This window comes from Trifolium pratense, linkage group LG4 (genome assembly GCF_020283565.1).
Source record: "Trifolium pratense cultivar HEN17-A07 linkage group LG4, ARS_RC_1.1, whole genome shotgun sequence".
NCBI classification, from domain to species: Eukaryota; Viridiplantae; Streptophyta; class Magnoliopsida; order Fabales; family Fabaceae; genus Trifolium; species Trifolium pratense.
In genome coordinates, this window is record NC_060062.1 from 43,505,679 (window position 1) to 43,523,591 (window position 17,913).

Below are 17,913 nucleotides of genomic sequence, written 5' to 3' on the forward strand. Positions count from 1 at the left end.
TTTGGTGGATTACTTACACTTAATGACATCCACAATTCAATCAACTAAAATTAACGTTTTTTTTGTAAAAAATTGACGGAAAGGACCAATGTGAGAAAGTGATGTGTCTTTAAGGGACCAATCCGAATTTTTTCTTCTTTAAGGATCATTGTGAAATCTAAAATGTCTTTAAAGAACCAATAAACTAATTAAGCCGTAGATTTAATGTATCGTTTGATTTTTTTTTGGTCCAGAATGTATCGTTTGGTTTGAGATAAAGAGAAGAGAGAAAAGTGTGTTTAATTGTCGTTGTACTAAAATTATTTTTATTTGAATGTAACTTTGTTATTATTATTCCTATTATATTTAGTTATAGTTTAACTAAATTAATTTAGTTAAATTTTACTAAATTAATAAATAAAATTAAACTAAATAAGCTGCATTTAAATATGCATAATATTATTCTTTTAGTATGAATTAATATTCAACAAAAAAACCTATGCAACATACAGAGTTAGGAAAGGACAAAAATGAAAAAATAACAAAAGTCATGAGCTGGATGTCATTTCTTCGCTGCTTTGGAGAGAAAGAATAATATGTGGGTCCCACGCAATTTTATTCTCTCTTCTCAACTACTCCTAGGTTCCAATCACACCTTAAAGAAACTAAAACATTTGTTGTCTTGTTGAAATGAAAAAGAAAGATCTATGGGTACAATATGAGCTTCAACTTGGCTCATGATAATAACTCTTCATTTCACATATGCACATTCTTCTTCAACTTTACCTCTGTTCCAACTATAGTGGTTTTTCACCAAATGGCCTTTCCTTGTAGGCTTGAAAGGACCATGTTCACCAAATGCTCCTTGTCCAATGGATGAACAGCCGGGACCTTCAATTCAAATTTACAAACAATCTCACATCAGAGTAAATTCAGAGTACTCAATTGAAATGAATAATAATAATAGAAAGTCATTTACCTCCATTGAGCCAAAGTACGAGTGGTTTTGAAGCAGGATCTATCTGAGCTTCGACGAAATAGTATAACAGGGCTCTGTTATGATCAAGGAAAACATACCCGACATATTGTTTGAATCCAACTTTGGGCTGATTAGGTAACCTTGTTACCTCATCAACTTGAGAAGAGCAACTCAATCTTAAACTTATAACGAGAATGAAGAAGATGAATGTGCATATGTGAAATGAAGAGTTATTATCATGAGCCAAGTTGAAGCTCATATTGTACCATAGATCTTTCTTTTTCATTTCAACAAGACAACAAATGTTTTCGTTTCTTTAAGGTGTGTGTGATTGGAACCTAGGAGTAGTTGAGAAGAGAGAATAAAATTGTGTGGGACCCACATATTATTCTTTATCTCCAAAGCAACGAAGAAATGACATCCAGCTCATGACTTTTGCTATTTTTTCATTTTTGTCCTTTCCTAACTCTATATGTTGCATAGCTTTTTTTTGTTGAATATTAATTTACCACATTCACTTGTTATTTGATAAACTTTACCACAATTAAAATTTGAATTAAGTGTCAGTACATTCTTAATATTAAGAACAACATTTAGTTAAATTAAACTAAATAAGCTGCATTTAAATATGCATAATATTATTCTTTTAGTTGAATTAATATTCAACAAAAAAAGCTATGCAACATATAGAGTTAGGAAAGGACAAAAATGAAAAAATAGCAAAACTCATGAGCTGGATGTCATTTCTTCGCTGCTTGCTTTGGAGAGAAAGAATAATATGTGGGTCCCACGCAATTTTATTCTCTTTTCTCAACTCCTCCTAGGTTCCAATCACACACACCTTAAAGAAACGAAAACATTTGTTGTCTTGTTGAAATGAAAAAGAAAGATCTATGGTATAATATGAGCTTCAACTTGGATTTCGGAAGAACTCGAATTCGATTCCTTAGAATAAAATAAGATAAAAAGTCATAGAAAAGACAACTCATGCCTCAGTATGCGATAACTACTTCTAGTTTATATAAAGCTACAAAACCAATTAATTAACTAATCAATTAATAAGCAAATCCATATATGTTGTCTAACTCTAATATGAGAGCCATTGTATCACTTTCATGGTTTCTATATTTGTGAGTTACCAAAAGTAAGCACTATATTTTTCTCATCAATTGCCTAAAAAATATTGGCAAGGAGGACCACACTACTTAATGATTTTTAAGTAGCAGTCTACTCCTGACCACATGTATAATATTAATAACTCACCTATATATGCTTATACATATATATGTCGCAACTCAACTCAACTCAAACAAACCTCAATTGGGCAATGAATCGAGATAGTAGCAAGTAGCAAAACAGTGGGTGTAAATAGTGATGCCCTAATTCAAAAGTTAGTAAGCCCAATCCAATAAAAACTGAATCCAACCAAACTTAGCCTGTAAAGTGGAAATCAATAAAATCAATCGCCGTGGCCATTACTTGAATTCAGATTCTTCTCTTCTTCGCTGCCTGCTTTGGAGAAAGAATAATACGTGGGTCCCACGCAATCTTATCCTCCTAGGTTCCAATCACACACCTTAAAAAAAAAACATTTGTTATCTTGTTGAAATGAAAAAGAAAGATCTACGATACAATATGAGCTTCAACTTGACTCATGATAATAACTCTTCATTTCACATATGTACATTCATCTTCTTCGTTCTTGTTATAAGTTTAAGATTGAGTTGCTCTTCTCAAGTTGATGAGGTAACAAGGTTACCTAATCAACCCAAAGTTGGATTCAAACAATATGCCGGGTATGTTTTCCTTGATCATGACAGAGCCCTGTTCTACTATTTCGTCGAAGCTCAGATAGATCCTGCTTCAAAACCACTCGTACTTTGGCTCAATGGAGGTAAATGTCTTTCTATTATTATTATTATTATTCATTTCAATTGAGTACTCTGAATTTACTCTGATGTGAGATTGTTTGTAATTTTGAATTGAAGGTCCCGGCTGTTCGTCCATTGGACAAGGAGCATTTGGTGAACATGGTCCTTTCAAGCCTACAAGGAAAGGCCATTTGGTGAAAAACCACTATAGTTGGAACAGAGGTAAAGTTTTGTTGATTTTTTATGCCTTTATTTTCTTATATATACTCTAAATTTAATTTATATTTCTACTTCTTGTTGTTGTTGCAGAAGCTAACATGATTTACCTAGACTCTCCTGTTGGTGTTGGCTTCTCATTTTCGGTCAACCAATCTTCTTATTATCTTGTGAATGATGAAATGACAGGTTTATTATTTCTCTTCTTTACATTTTATTTTTGTGCATTTTATGGTACTACTAATATCATTTTATAATCTGGTACTAATTCCTTGCTATATATACAGCGAGGGATAATCTGTTGTTTCTACAGGGCTGGTTCACAAAATTCCCCAAGTACAAAAACAACGACTTCTTTATAACCGGGGAAAGCTATGCAGGTAGCATATTCGTTTGCTAGCTATATCAATGAATGAATGAATAATATTTTTGAGATTGTGTGATTAATGAAAACCCATACATGTTTATTTTCAGGTCATTATGCACCTCAACTTGCACAACTTATCCTCCAAACCAAATCCACCAACATTAACTTGAAGGGGATAGCCGTGAGTGTATTCATGAATAATCTTTTTTATGAATAATTATAGGATATCAAGTACTCCTGCAATGTGACTTTGCTTCAAAAATTTGGTATATAATGTTTCATTGGATTGGTATATAGTGTTACCTCCAAATTTATTTTCTCTCCTTTTGAAAAGTGACTGGAACTGCTTGTAATACAAGAATTAAAAAAGGTTTTTGGCTCATTTGGCTCACAACAGTATGTACAATTTGGAATGCAAGAAATGGAATTATTTTTTCTAACCATAGGAAGGATTATTTGAGGTGGTTGAAGAGATTAAACTTTTTTCTAACCATAGGAAGGATTGGTAGTAAAAATGTTGGTCAATGTAGCCTTGTAATTGTTTGTTGTGCTGCTAAGGTTGTTATCTGCTATTAACAACAGTTTGTCCTGGTTTTTGGAGGGTGCATTGTGAAGTTTAAGTCTATCTTGAACCGGTGTTGGCTAGGCCGTTTTTTGGGGTTGGGCTATGAGTTTTGACTGGGCACATGTGCTTAGTATTTCTAGTGTTATTCTGTTTTGTTTTCTGGTTTAGTTTCAGCTGTCATGCTTGGAGGCTTTGGCTATTAACTTGCATTTGTAGTCTGTCTTCATAACTTGGAATGCAAGTTAGGTTTTTGGTATTTTGGGTCAGGAATTTTCATTGAGTTACTGGGCAGCTTTTGCCTTCTTTCTTAGGCAAAATGTAGGTGATTTGTTTAGTTTTTTGGGTTATAGTTTTTTAGTGTAGTTCTTGTGATTTTCAGTTTGTTTCTGTTATCCTGTTATGGAGCTATGTACATTGTTTTCTTCAAATTAGTGGACTTTTTGTACATAATTTTTGTATTGGCAGATAGGAAGTACTAACTATGTATGAATAACACCAATTATTTTCTTGATATTTGCAGATAGGAAATCCTCTTCTAGAATTCAACAGAGATTTCAACTCTGATGCTGATTTTTGGTGGTCCCATGGACAAATTAAAGATTCGACATTTCAGATGTTAAAAACAGTATGCAACTATTCCACCATTCGAAGACAAGGTCGATCTGGGAAACTTAGTCCCAATTGTTCAGAAGTGAACCAAAAATTATCAATGGAGGTAATTATAGTAGATTTATTTGATTGATGTTAAAAGATCATGTAAATTTTTAAATATGAACTTCATTTTTTGGGGACAGGTTGGTGGATATACTGATACTTTTGATGTTATTGCTGATATGTGTCCACCACCAGAAAAACACCAAGCTTATGTATTGACTGAAATGGTATTTATACTTATCCATTATCTGATCTCCAAGTAATTGTTTTTTTCCTTCTTTATTTCTTTCTTTTCGTATTCTTATTATTATGCTTTCTTTCATGTCTCTGGTATAGCAAGCTGCTGCAAAGAAGATAGACGTATGTGTGGAAGATGAAACCGTCACATACTTGAATAGGAAAGAAGTGTACAATGCACTAAATGCCAAGCTTGTAGGGATAACCCACTGGTCAGCCTGCAGTTCGTAAGTTTCTTAGTCTGGTAGATAGATTTGGCGTAGCATTACAGTTTCGAACATATTATAACTAATTTTTCCCTTCTTCTGTTATAGAGTTCTAGTATATAATTTTCAGAATCTTGAGATTCCAACAATCTCTTTGCTAGGGAGACTTGTAAAATCAGGCGTAAGAGTTGTAGTATACAGGTAAGAAATATTCCAACTTGTTAATTACTACTTCTTGACATTATTATATTCCTTCCATTGGTTAATCAATGTCATATACTTTTGACTAAGCAACCTTATTTGTTTCCCTTGCAGTGGAGATCAAGATTCTATGATCCCATTTATTGGAACACGGTCGTTAATAAATGAATTGGCCAAGGATCTAGGATTGAACATAACTGAGGAGTATAGAGCTTGGTTTAGGAGTAAACATGTATCTAAATTTCTAGTTCTATCAATATTTATCTTCTTTCATGCCCACTATATATTCATTGATTCCTACATATTTGAATTGTTTAGGTTGCAGGATGGACAGAGGTATATGGTGACATACTCACCTTTGCAACAATAAGAGGAGCTGGACATGCCGCGCCCTTTTATCAACCAGGGAGGTCCCTGCTGCTTATCAAGGCATTTTTGGATGGAAACCCACTTCCAAATAGACATTGACTTAACTTAGAAGACAAGTTGATTGACTTAAGGTTAACTTAGGTGCCAAGTTGGCAAAGCATGTGCCATGCTGGCGAATCTGTTAGTGTCAAGCATGGCACATGCTTTGCCAGCTTGGCACCTAAGTTAACCTTAAGTCAATCTACTCAATTGCTCTATTACTCTATATTGTGTACAACAAGTCTTCTAAATTAAGTCAATGTCTATTTGGAAGTGGGTTTCCATCCAAAAATGCCTTGAAAAGCAGCAGGGACCTCCCTGGTTGATAAAAGGGCGCGGCATGTCCAGCTCCTCTTATTGTTGCAAAGGTGAGTATGTCACCATATAACTTTGTCCATCCTGCAACCTAAACAATCCAAATATGTAGGAATCAATGAATATATAGTGGGTATGAAAGAAGATAAATATTGATAGAACTAGAAATTTAGATACCTGTTTACTCCTAAATCAAGCTCTATACTCCTCAGTTATGTTCAATCCTTGGCCAGTTCATTTATTAAAGACCGTGTTCCTATAATTATTCATTAATACACTCACGGCTATTCAGAGTACTCAATTGAAATGAATAATAATAATAGAAAGACATTTACCTCCATTGAGCCAAAGTACGTGTGGTTTTGAAGCAGAATCTATTTGAGCTTGGACGAAATAGTAGAACAGGGCTCTGTCATGATCAAGGAAAACATACCCGGCATATTGTTTGAATTCAACTTTGGGCTGATTAGGTAACCTTGTTACCTCATCAACATGAGAAGAGCAACTCAATCTTAAACTTATAACGAGAATGAAGAAGATGAATGTGCATCTGTGAAATGAAGAGTTGAAGCTCATATTGTACTGTAGATCTTTCTTTTTCATTTCAACAAGACAACAAATGTTTTCGTTTCTTTAAGGTGTGTGATTGGAACCTAGGAGGATAAGATTGCGTGGGACCCACATATTATTCTTTCTCTCCAAAGCAGCGAAGAAATGACATCCAGCTCATGACTTTTGCTATTTTTTCATCTATATGTTGCATAGCTTTTTTTGTTGAATATTAATTCAACTAAAAGAATAATATTATGAATATTTAAATGCAGCTTATTTAGTTTAATTTTATTTATTAATTTAGTTAAACTATAACTAAACATAATAGGTATAATAATAACAAAGTTACATTCAAATAAAAATGAATCAATTTTAGTACAACGACATATTTGTCTTTTGAACAATTAAACACACTTTTCTCTCTTGTCTTTATCTCAAACCAAACGATACATTAAATCTACGGTTTAATTAGTTTATTGGTCCTTTAAAGACATTTTAAATTTCACAATGGTCCTTAAAGAAAAAAAATTTGGATTGGTCCCTTAAAGACACATCACTTTTTCACATTGGTCCTTTCCGTCAATTTTTTACAAAAAAAACGTTAGTTTTAGTTGATTGAATTGTGGATGTCATTAAGTGTAAGTAATCCACCAAAAACCTTATTAATTTTTAAAATTTTTAACCATCGAAACTTTTTGTTATATTATGACATAAAATTTAATGGAAATGACAAATATGACAAATATATATGTCTTTAAGAGACTAATTCGGATTTTTTTTTCTTTAAGGGACTATTGTGAAACCTAAATTTTTTTTAAGAGACCAATAGACTAATTAAACCTTAAATCTACTCTATTTCTCATATTATATAGGTACTATTTCCTAAGTAAGGATTTCCCACCACATACGTGTCTTTAAGATAAAGTAGTTTATTTTCTGACAAAAAAAAAAGTACTGAAAACTTTTGACGTTGGATTGGAATCAAATTTTCTTTAAGAAAAGTGCCTCCTTGCCAATATTGAGTTCAACTCAATTTTAGCATCTCCACTTTTCTCTGATTCTTTGGCTTCTGTATTTTTATTTTTTTAATAATTAAGTTTTGTTCCACTTCTCCTATATAGGGATTTTATTAGTGTTTTTTTGTTTTCTTTTGTTTTCTTGAAAAAAAATCATTGTTGATTTCCCATGTAACCGATTGTCACGGTGTAGGTTGGGAAAAATGATACACATTCTATTTTTGGAAGGTGTCTTGTAGTGTGTTCCTCCATGCCAAAAAAAAAGTAATATATTGAGAAATGCATAGAATAAGATTGAATGATTAGTCCAATATTGAGTTTATTTTATTCAATTTTACCATTCACAATAGCTAGGCCAGTGGAAACATGGGGGTTTGGATACTTTTCTAATCTATACGCTTCATATGTAATTGTTAGTATGGTTCATGTTAACAACATATATGATCATACAATTACATTTTTGGTGAATTATAACTTTTATTGCTTTTTCTGTTACTATTTTTACTTACTCTAAGCAACATACCTACTCTTATTTTATCCACGGGTCCTAGTTCAACTGACAAAGTAATACTAAAATTGTTAGGCTGAACGTCATAACCGGAATTTGAACTTCCACTCCGTCACTTATATGTGTATGAGTTTATGATGACTTTATCATTATATACTATTCTTTTAAAATCATTTTATTTGGCTTATATCGACAATTCTGATGCTACTTATTCAAGGGGCGCTTATCATATCAATATAGTTTGATCCTACATGTTGAAATTTTAATAGTTTCTAAATCTATCTTCATTAACTAATACAATTTTTCCATAAAAAAAAAAAAAAACTAATAATAGCACGACACAATCAAATCAAACATCTTTGTAAACACAAACCACAGACAAAAATATAGAAGCAAATAAAATGAAAATCTGAAACAAAATCAACATTTAATTACATAGAATTTCTAAGCATACCGGCACGGCTTTTGATATTTATAGTTTTGAATGAGGGAAAACCATGTGAACAAAAATATAATCATTTGTTTGTATGAAAACTCTCAATTGTTTACATGGTATAGTTAAATATAAATATAGATATAGATAGATGGATTTGTTTATTAAGATGTGGTAATTTCTATATTATTTTTAGGTTTAAATAAATTTTACGTCCTTATAAATATATTAAATTTTGAATTTAGTTTCTAAAAATAAAAATAAGATGTTTTCATATATCTTCATATAATTTTTTATTTTGTTTTTGGTTCCTAATAGCTAGTTTATTATCATATTTATGTCAAAGTTGCGATCCTTTTATGTTGAATTTGTGTCTAAGTTATGTCCAACTATTGTATGGCCATATTATGTTCAGAAAATGTTAAGAAAATATTCATTAAGGACTAAAAATGATACAGAAAAATTTGGGAGGATGAGATTATCCCGTTTTTATTTATAGGGACTAAAATTTGCTATATTTTAGGGACACGAAAAACTTATTTAACCCTATTTTTTTAACTTATAATGTTAATTTTCATTAATAGTTAATATACTTTGAATTAGCTTGACATGTATACGGTTACACAAGTTGGACATGTATTCAAGATTTCTAGCCCATGTCCATATAGTCGGGTTTGGGCCGAGGCGAAGTAAACCAAGTAACCCGTTTTACAATATCTAGTTATCTTCACTTGGTTGGAGTAAATGCAAAACCCTAAATCCTATCCTATAAATACAACTTTACATGAGACCTAAAAGAATTCATTGGCGGCAGGCCGATGGCTTTGATGCATTGCATTTTTTTAATCGGGTGAATCAGAGTCAAGGGAATATGAGATTTGTTTCTCTTTTCCTTCATCTTTTTTCACCATACTTTCTTGATTATTAAAATTCATTGGATCATTAAATATTTTTTGAAGCATTATTTTGTTGATTTTAAAGTTTTATCATGAATACCTGAGGATTCTTGTTTTTATGTTTTTATTTTTAAAATTTGTTATATGCTTATAGTAGATTCTTTCAATTGTGTGGAATCTTGTTTATCATTTATCATTGCTATGATTTTTCCTATGTAAACATTATCATGCATTTGTCTTTAATTTCCTAATTGCCCTATGCATTTGACTAATGTTGTATCCTTTGTCATTCATTGATTGTGTCATGCTACGCTTCGATGGATAACTGTCAGGTGTCGTTATAATCGATGACTTGTTTTATTTTATTAACATGCAATAAGCATAATTCCTCCATATTTTCAAACAAGTGTTAGGAAAACTGGACACGATATCTCTCCTGGACATGTAATTTTGATAATTTCTTAGTTGTAAAGGAGTCAAAACAAATTGCACAACTATAATTTCGGTTATGGTTGTGCAACTGCAATTTGTTTCGATTCTTTCACCACTAAGAAATTATTGAAATTACATATCCAGGAAAAATATTGTATCCAGTTTGACAAACACTTATTTGAAAATATGAAGGAAGTTATTACATGTTAATAACATAAAACTACAAAATGCATAAAAAAATATAAGATTGTACTAATTATATAGCATATTGACAATTATTAGAATATTCTCAATTGTGGATAATTGAATTTAATGAGATTAAGCTCGTTTCATTATTAAAACTCAATAATTGATAAGTTTTTGTGCTAGTTTGATATTCTATTTTTCACAGCTAGACTCTTAAAAAAAGTAGATGTAAATAATATCTTAGTCGTCACTAACATCATCATCCAAACTTAAATTCAAAATCACACGGTTTTGTGCGTCAATTTTAATTGTGTCCATCATTTTATCTGAGAAAATAAAAGGTTTATTTCATTTATAGTTTTTGAAAAACCAAACTACATCTTCATAGATATATACATAAAGTTCTAATTTCGATTATTCTAAACAAAATAAACTACATTCTCGTGGTCCAAAAATAATCGGTGGAGTGATTATCTCACAACACAAGACTCAACTCAAGGCCCCTGCAGTGCCAATCCTTCCAATATTCTTATTCTTATTCTTTTTTTGTTTGGTAGTGTAATATTCTTATTCTTATTTTTATAAAGTACTACTCCGTCCCAAAATATAAGTAAAAAGTGGTCAACCAAAGTGGATGTATTTGGACTAAATTTTTAACCAAATATATCCACTTTAGTTGACCACTTTTTGCTTATATTTTGGGACGGAGGGAGTACCACTACTAATATTCTTATTCTTTTATCAGTAGTACTTTATTAATTTGTGGTCAAATTATTATTATAATACATTCTTTGGTAAATGTGTGGTCAGATATATTACTATTATATTTTTAGTACTATAATGAAACTAAGTACTACAAACTAGTTATATTTTTTGTTCTGGGCCGAGCTTATAGCTCGAGCATCAGAAGGTGTCGAACACATATACCATCCGAGCACGTCCTAACGGTCAAATACCCTTGCGTATTGTAACGGCCGTAAACCGGAATGATGAGCATTTACTGCACATCAAGGCCTCCAAGCCGTTTTCCGGCAGCCACTTGATGGCCATTAATGCCATCAAGGGCCTTAGCCCAGCGCTGGGGGCTATATATATGCATCTCACTTCATTTGCAAAGGTACGCATTCTATATAGCTAGAAAACCTTACACACATACTGACTTGAGCGTCGGAGTGCCTGCAGGTACACAACCCCCCTCCGCTCCAACAGGGGTCTCAAACACTCTCAACCACCGCAAACGCCGGCGAAGTCGCATCATTCTGGTCTACACGATCAGTGGCGCCGTCTGTGGGGACCGTAGTTTCCCTGTTTATTCAAACCAAAAACTAAAAACTTCCTCAAAACACCTTCTTCACGACCAATGGCTGGCGTTAACAACCACCAAGTCCCGGAGCACGTGGCGGAGAACCAGGGATCACCAATGGATTACGCGGCGTACCATCCGCAGGACGGACAATTCGCCTCCGTAACGGAAGATGGCCAGGGAGGGCAAGACGCGCATTACGAGCCCTACAACCCAGAAGAACCGCAGATCCCTGTGGCTACCCCGCCACAGGCGACTCCGGCAGCGGCTATCCCTCCGGGCGTTCCCATGCAAGAAATGATGGCTGCGCTGGTCAATGCAATCAACCGCCAGTCGGACTTACTGCTGCAACAGAACCAGCGATTCGAACAGCAGAATCAAAGGCTCGAGCAACAAAGCCGTCGCATCGACGCAATTGCCGAGTCGAGGATCACGGCGCAAGCTCGCCCAGCTCGCCGTTCACCCACACCAGTGAGGAGCAGAACCTACTCCAGGTCTCGCTCACCACCTCGCCACAGAAGCGAAAGGAGAAACGAGGCTATATCTCGAAACTCCACCCCGCCGAGGAGACACTCCCCTAGAAGGGACAATCCTCCTCGTCGCCAGAGGAATCGATCCCCGGAAGAGAGAGACAACCACCAAGGCCCCCTCTCCCGAAGGATCCGAGAACTTCCCCTACCGGTCGGACTCGAAAAACCACCGGCAATGGATACCTACGATGGCTCGACAGACCCGGACGAGCATATCGAAAATCTTGAAGCTCTCCTCGAGTACAGAAATGTACGAGGCTCTATCAAGTGTAAGCTCTTTCCCACAACTCTGAGGAAAGGCGCTATGGCTTGGTACAAGAGCTTGGCGCCAGGATCCGTAGATTCTTGGTCGGACCTGTGCGCCCGCTTCCGAGCTCACTTCACTTCCTCGAGGCGTCACCCAAAAACTGAAGCAACCCTCGAGGCCATCATCCAAGGCGAGAACGAGCCTCTAAGGGCCTACCTCGAACGGTTCAACAAGGCAGCCGTTGAAGTGAAGGTCGATGAGAGCATGAAGCTGTACCTCCTCGACAGGGGATTACATCCAGACAGCGACTTTGCTAAAGCTGTCGGTATCGAAGAGCCGAAAACGCTGGATGCATTCTTCGAAAAAGCGAAGAAGTACATTACCTACGAGGAGAAACAAAGGGCCAAAGATATAAGAAGGCCGAAAAGTCAAGAAAAAACCAGGAACCATGAAAAGGACGAAGCTGGGACCTCACGAAGAGGTAACGAAAAGCAAAGGGAGGAAAGGATAAAAGATTCCAAACCTCCTCGAGGAAAATTCACAACATATACTCCACTGAATGCGTCAAGAGATCGCATCTTCGCCGAAGTCTCCGCTGCGGACTTCAAAAAGGCTGGGATCCACTTCCCGAGACAGCAGCCCATGAAGGCAAATACTGATAGGACGAAATTTTGTCGCTATCATAAAAGCCATGGACACGTCACTGAGGACTGTGTCCACTTAAAAGATGCCATCGAGATTCTGATACAAAAGGGTTATGCCCGAAGATATGTTCAGAACGACGAACAAGCACAACAACAACAACAACAACAAAGGCGGGAGCCTCAAGAGGTCGCAATGGCCATTGATGTTCCCGAGCAGGAAAACAGAGGCATCGTCCCTCAGGCGCTTGCCATCTCAGCACCTGAAATTCCACTCCCATCCCCGGGGTCAGACGAGGGAGCACTCCTAAGGCATTTCAACGCCCACCTGAACGGCTCATGGGAAAATTTCCCAAAAGCACTGGTGATAACAGGTGGAGGGCTGAACAAAATCACTCTCGGATCGGTGAAAAGAAAGTTCGATGAGCTGGAGAACGTGTGCTCGGTAACTCCCATCACCGTCACCAAACCCGAGGGACACTCCGACCCGCTGGCCTTCTACAAATCAGAAGTCCCTGGGGGCTCGCCAAACTATCAGATACCACTGTTGGTGAGGGCTCGCATGGCGAACTTCGACGTCCACCGCATCCTCGTTGATCAGGGAAGCTCCTGTGACGTGATGTACTCGGGGCTATTCAAAACTTTACAGCTGTCGGAGAAAAACTTGGTCCCTTACGTAGGACCCGACCTTCAGGGGTTCAATGGGTCGACTACCAAGCCTTGGGGATATGTGGACCTCATCGTCACCTTCGGCGAGGAAAAGGCTATGAAATCCGTGAGGACGCAATTCATGGTCGTCGACTGTCCCTCGCTGTACAACTGCATCATCGGCAGAACTACTTTAGCGGAGCTATTTGCTGTGTCGTCCACTGTTCACTTGAAGCTGAAATACTACACACCGGACGGCCAGGTCGCCACCATCAACGGCGACATAGCTGCTGCGAGGAGATGCTTCGAGGCCGCGGCAAAGAATCTGAGCACCGTGGCAACCCCCAAGAAAACTGAAAAGAAAAATCCGGGGGTAAACACTATTGGAGGTTCCGTCGACATCGATGCTCGACTCACAAAAAAGGAGCATCAAGAAGAAAAACAGAAGGACCTCGCCGATGCTGAAAAGAAAATCTACCGCCCCATCCCGGACGGAGATTTCGAGCTGGTGCCCTTGGGCGAAGACCCCCTCAAAGGGATCAAGATTGGAACTGGACTCCCCGACTTGGTCAAAAAGCAGCTGATCGCCTGCCTTAAGGACAATGCTGAACTGTTCGCCTGGAGCGCTGCAGAGATGCCTGGTATCGACCCTGAGGTCGCTTGTCACCAGCTGACTTTAGATCCTAGGGCTAGTGCCGTTGTTCAGCGGCGTAGGAAGCAGTCTCCCGAAAAAGCGGAGGCTGCCGAAAAAGCGGTAAAAGACCTCCTCGAGGCAAATTTCATTTCGGAAGCTAGGTATACCACCTGGCTATCCAATGTTGTACTTGTTAAGAAATCGAATGGAAAATGGCGCATGTGTGTTGACTATACCGATCTTAATAGGGCTTGCCCTAAAGACGCTTACCCTTTACCTAACATAGACAAATTAGTAGATAATTCATCAGGATTTAAATTACTATCGTTTATGGATGCGTACTCGGGTTATAATCAAATAAAAATGGCTGAAATCGATAAAAAGAAAACAGCGTTTATGACCGAATCCGGTAATTATTATTACAACGTAATGCCTTTCGGGCTTAAAAACGCAGGCGCCACATACCAAAGGATGATGAACAAAGTCTTCAATAATGAAATCGGTGACATGCTCGAAGTCTACATGGATGATATGATCGTCAAATCCGAAGAGGAAGTCGATCATACAGCCCATCTAAAAAGAGTGTTCGACCAGGCGAGAAAGTATAACATGAGATTCAATCCTGAAAAATGCACGTTCGGCGTAAAAGCTGGGAAATTCCTCGGGTTTTACTTAACCGAAAGAGGAATCGAAGCTAACCCCGATAAATGCAGAGCATTCTTTGAATTTCCTACGCCGGACTCAAAGAAATCTATCCAATCATTAAACGGGATGCTCACAGCCTTATCTCGTTTTGTCGCAAAATCCGCTCAACACGCGCTACCTTTATTCAAATTACTTCGAAAAGAATCCGCATTCGAATGGACAAAGGAATGCGAGGATGCGCTACAACATTTAAAACGAGCACTATCCGAACCTCCAGTCCTAACACGACCCAACGAAGGGGAGACATTATATCTTTATCTCGCCGTAGCATCGGAGGCCATCAGCGCCGTTCTCATAAGAGAAACCGAGCAAGGGCAAAAACCTGTCTATTTCGTGAGCAAGGCTCTGCAAGGACCAGAACTCCGGTACTTACAGATTGAAAAAACGGCCTTAGCAGTAGTCATGGCCGCGAGGAAGCTAAGACACTATTTCTTAGCTCACTCCATCGTGGTTCGAACTGATCAACCGATCAAGCAACTCCTTGCGAGGCCGGATATGACAGGACGAATGCTAAAATGGTCGCTCGAGTTGTCCGAATTCGAAATCTTTTTCGAAAGCAGAAAGGCTTTAAAAGCCCAAGTGCTAGCAGACTTCATAGCCGAGATGACCACGCCATCTACCCCGGACAAAAACAAATGGACCATCTTCGTAGATGGATCCTCGAATCCACAAGGGAGTGGTGCGGGTATCATACTCGAAAGCGGTGAAGGAGCGCTCATAGAAGTTTCACTCGAGCTCGCCTTTCCAACCACAAACAACCAAGCCGAATACGAAGCTTTCTTGGCAGGATTAAGGTTGGCTCAGGATATGGAAGCTGAGGAAATTAAAATATTCACGGACTCACAGCTCGTCGCATCACAAATAACCGGGGAATACCAAACAAAAGACGAGCGACTCACGGAGTATTTAAACTTGATCAAAGAAAAATTAACCAAATTCAGACAAACAGAAATCAAGCACGTTCCTCGCGAACACAATGCAAGAGCAGATATCTTATCAAAGCTCGCAAGCACTAAGAAAAAGAAGGGCGGAAATCAATCACTTATTCAGGAAACGCTATCCAAGCCAAGCATAGTAAAACCCACCGAGGTATTCCTGATATGCGAGATCGACGCCAACAGCTGGATGACACCCGTGTTCGAATTTCTGAACACTGGAAACCTCCCACTTGATAAGAAGGAGGCGGCTAAGGTAAAAAGGAGAGCCTGCGCATATGTAATCCTAAATGGAAAAATGTACCGCCGAGGATTTTCCATCCCTCTGCTAAGATGTGTCGAGGAAGGTGAGGTAGCCTCGATCCTCGGCGAGATCCACGAAGGAATAAATGGTCAACACATCGGTGGACGCTCCTTGGCCAGAAAGGCCTTGCGAGCGGGATTCTATTGGCCTACCATGCAAGCAGACGCAAAAGAGCATGTCAAAAAATGTGACAAATGCCAACGTCACGGGGATATGCACTTGGCCCCTCCAAACGAGCTAAGAACGCTATCGTCCCCGTGGCCGTTTTCTTGGTGGGGGATGGACCTCTTAGGACCGTTTCCAACGGCAGCAGGACAAAATAAATACCTAATAGTAGCGGTCGACTACTTCACGAAATGGATCGAAGCCGAACCTCTCGCCCACATCACAACATTCAATGTGTTGCGATTCTTCAAACGCAATATACTTGCGAGGTTTGGGATCCCTCAAGTTGTCGTTACAGATAACGGGACTCAATTCACGGACAAGAAAGTGCGAGAATTCATGGCAAAAATAGGTACAACCCAACACTTCACCTCTGTCGAACACCCTCAAACGAACGGCCAAGCCGAAGCTGCAAATAGGGTTATACTGCGAGGACTCAAAAGAAGGTTGGATGAAGCAAAGGGAAAATGGACAGAGGAACTACACAGCGTACTCTGGTCTTACCGAACCACTCCACATTCTACAACGGGAGAAACGCCCTTCCGACTAACATACGGAACAGAGGCCGTAATTCCAGTAGAAACCGGAGCATCCTCCTTCCGAACAGAGGTACCCCTCGAAGGGGAAGACAACCATGAAATGCTCAGAGAGGAGCTCGACCTCTTGGAAGAACTCCGAGACAGCGCAGCCCTCCGAGAAGCTACTTTGAAACAAAAAATAGCAAAGCGGCACGACAAAAAGGTCGTCAAGCGAGAATTTGACGTTGGGACACTAGTACTTCGACGCAACCAAAAAGATTCTCGTGAAGGTAAACTCGCGGCAAATTGGGAGGGACCTTATCGTGTTCGAGCCAAAACCGAAAACGGTGCCTATTATTTGGAAGATCTTTACGGAAAAGAAATTCCCCGACCTTGGAATGCCGAAAAGCTCAAACAATATTACAGTTGAGAGAAGGTCAAAACCATCCCTCAACGGAGGCTGTGTCTTCGCCCATGAGAAACACGCCTATACAACGGAGGAGTGCTTAGGTACGGGCATGAATCTTAAAATATAAAACAAAGTCGAGACGTTTTGAGCTCGATGATGTTGGCGAGGAAAGCTCTAGACCACGGAGCACCATCGTCGTAGTACACGCCCGGTAGAACCCCAGCTCGCGATGGGATGTTCACACCCCGAGGAGGAAAGCTTAACAACAGCCCCTCTCCTCGTTGTTAGTTTGGATTAACATCTCCAAACACTTAGAATGGTTCCCCGCACCTTCTAAGCCCGGCATCTAATGGTACCAGCTACCACAACGATGACCACCATCCAAACACACACTAGCGCGAAGAAACGAATAGTTCGGCGTATAGAATGTTTGGAAAATTACCAAGTTAAAAACCTCAAGATTGGTCGAGCGCAAACAAACAAAAGCATCAAGCATACAGGTCGTCATAACGAAAATATAATCAAAAGCGCGAACCTAAAAGCATTGAGCATGCAAACGATCGATTCAACATTCGGAGGAAATTAAAAAAATCGCCATACAAACCCTAAATCTAGACGAGATAAAGGTAAAAAAGCAGGTGAATAAATCAAAGTACTGATAGTTAAAAACCCCGAAGGGCCATAATTGTTGGTTACATCAAAAAGGGGCAAATGCCCGAGCAAAACAAAGAAGAAAAAATAAATTTACACTTCATCATCAGGAGGGGTGACAATGGCTCCGTCTCTCACCTCCTTCTCCTCATCCAAACCCTCCTCGTTCAAACCGGGGTTGAGAATCCTAAGCTGAGCCACT

The 17,913-nt window shown here is 38.4% G+C and overlaps 2 protein-coding genes and 1 long non-coding RNA gene across 5 annotated transcripts; 2 read left to right on the plus strand and 1 right to left on the minus strand.

The window, feature by feature from the left end:
* Positions 1-432: 432 nt before the first annotated feature.
* Positions 433-6,683, minus strand: LOC123923341 (serine carboxypeptidase-like 45). Of its 3 annotated transcripts, XM_045976029.1 has the most exons (3): positions 6,543-6,683; positions 959-1,167; positions 434-870 (listed from the first exon to the last, which is right to left on the minus strand). In XM_045976029.1, the coding sequence occupies exons 1-3, from the start codon at positions 6,599-6,601 to the stop codon at positions 731-733; spliced, it is 408 nt and encodes a 135-aa protein (XP_045831985.1). In that variant the 5' UTR covers positions 6,602-6,683; the 3' UTR covers positions 434-730. The 3 variants fall into 3 exon arrangements, with proteins under 3 accessions (XP_045831983.1, XP_045831985.1, XP_045831984.1); XM_045976027.1 differs by lacking the exon at positions 6,543-6,683 and having other exon boundaries at positions 433-870; positions 959-1,244; XM_045976028.1 differs by lacking the exon at positions 959-1,167 and having other exon boundaries at positions 449-870; positions 6,334-6,683.
* LOC123923342 lies at positions 1,215-6,849 on the plus strand. Its single transcript, XR_006814350.1, has 2 exons — positions 1,215-1,281; positions 6,637-6,849. It is a non-coding gene; the product is annotated as an uncharacterized LOC123923342 (long non-coding RNA).
* On the plus strand, positions 2,485-5,825 carry LOC123923340 (serine carboxypeptidase-like 45). The gene is made up of 11 exons (XM_045976026.1): positions 2,485-2,852; positions 2,947-3,051; positions 3,139-3,234; positions 3,333-3,425; positions 3,520-3,593; positions 4,498-4,692; positions 4,772-4,858; positions 4,968-5,095; positions 5,183-5,275; positions 5,390-5,507; positions 5,594-5,825. The coding sequence occupies exons 1-11, from the start codon at positions 2,567-2,569 to the stop codon at positions 5,741-5,743; spliced, it is 1,425 nt and encodes a 474-aa protein (XP_045831982.1). The 5' UTR covers positions 2,485-2,566; the 3' UTR covers positions 5,744-5,825.
* Positions 6,850-17,913: the final 11,064 nt, after the last annotated feature.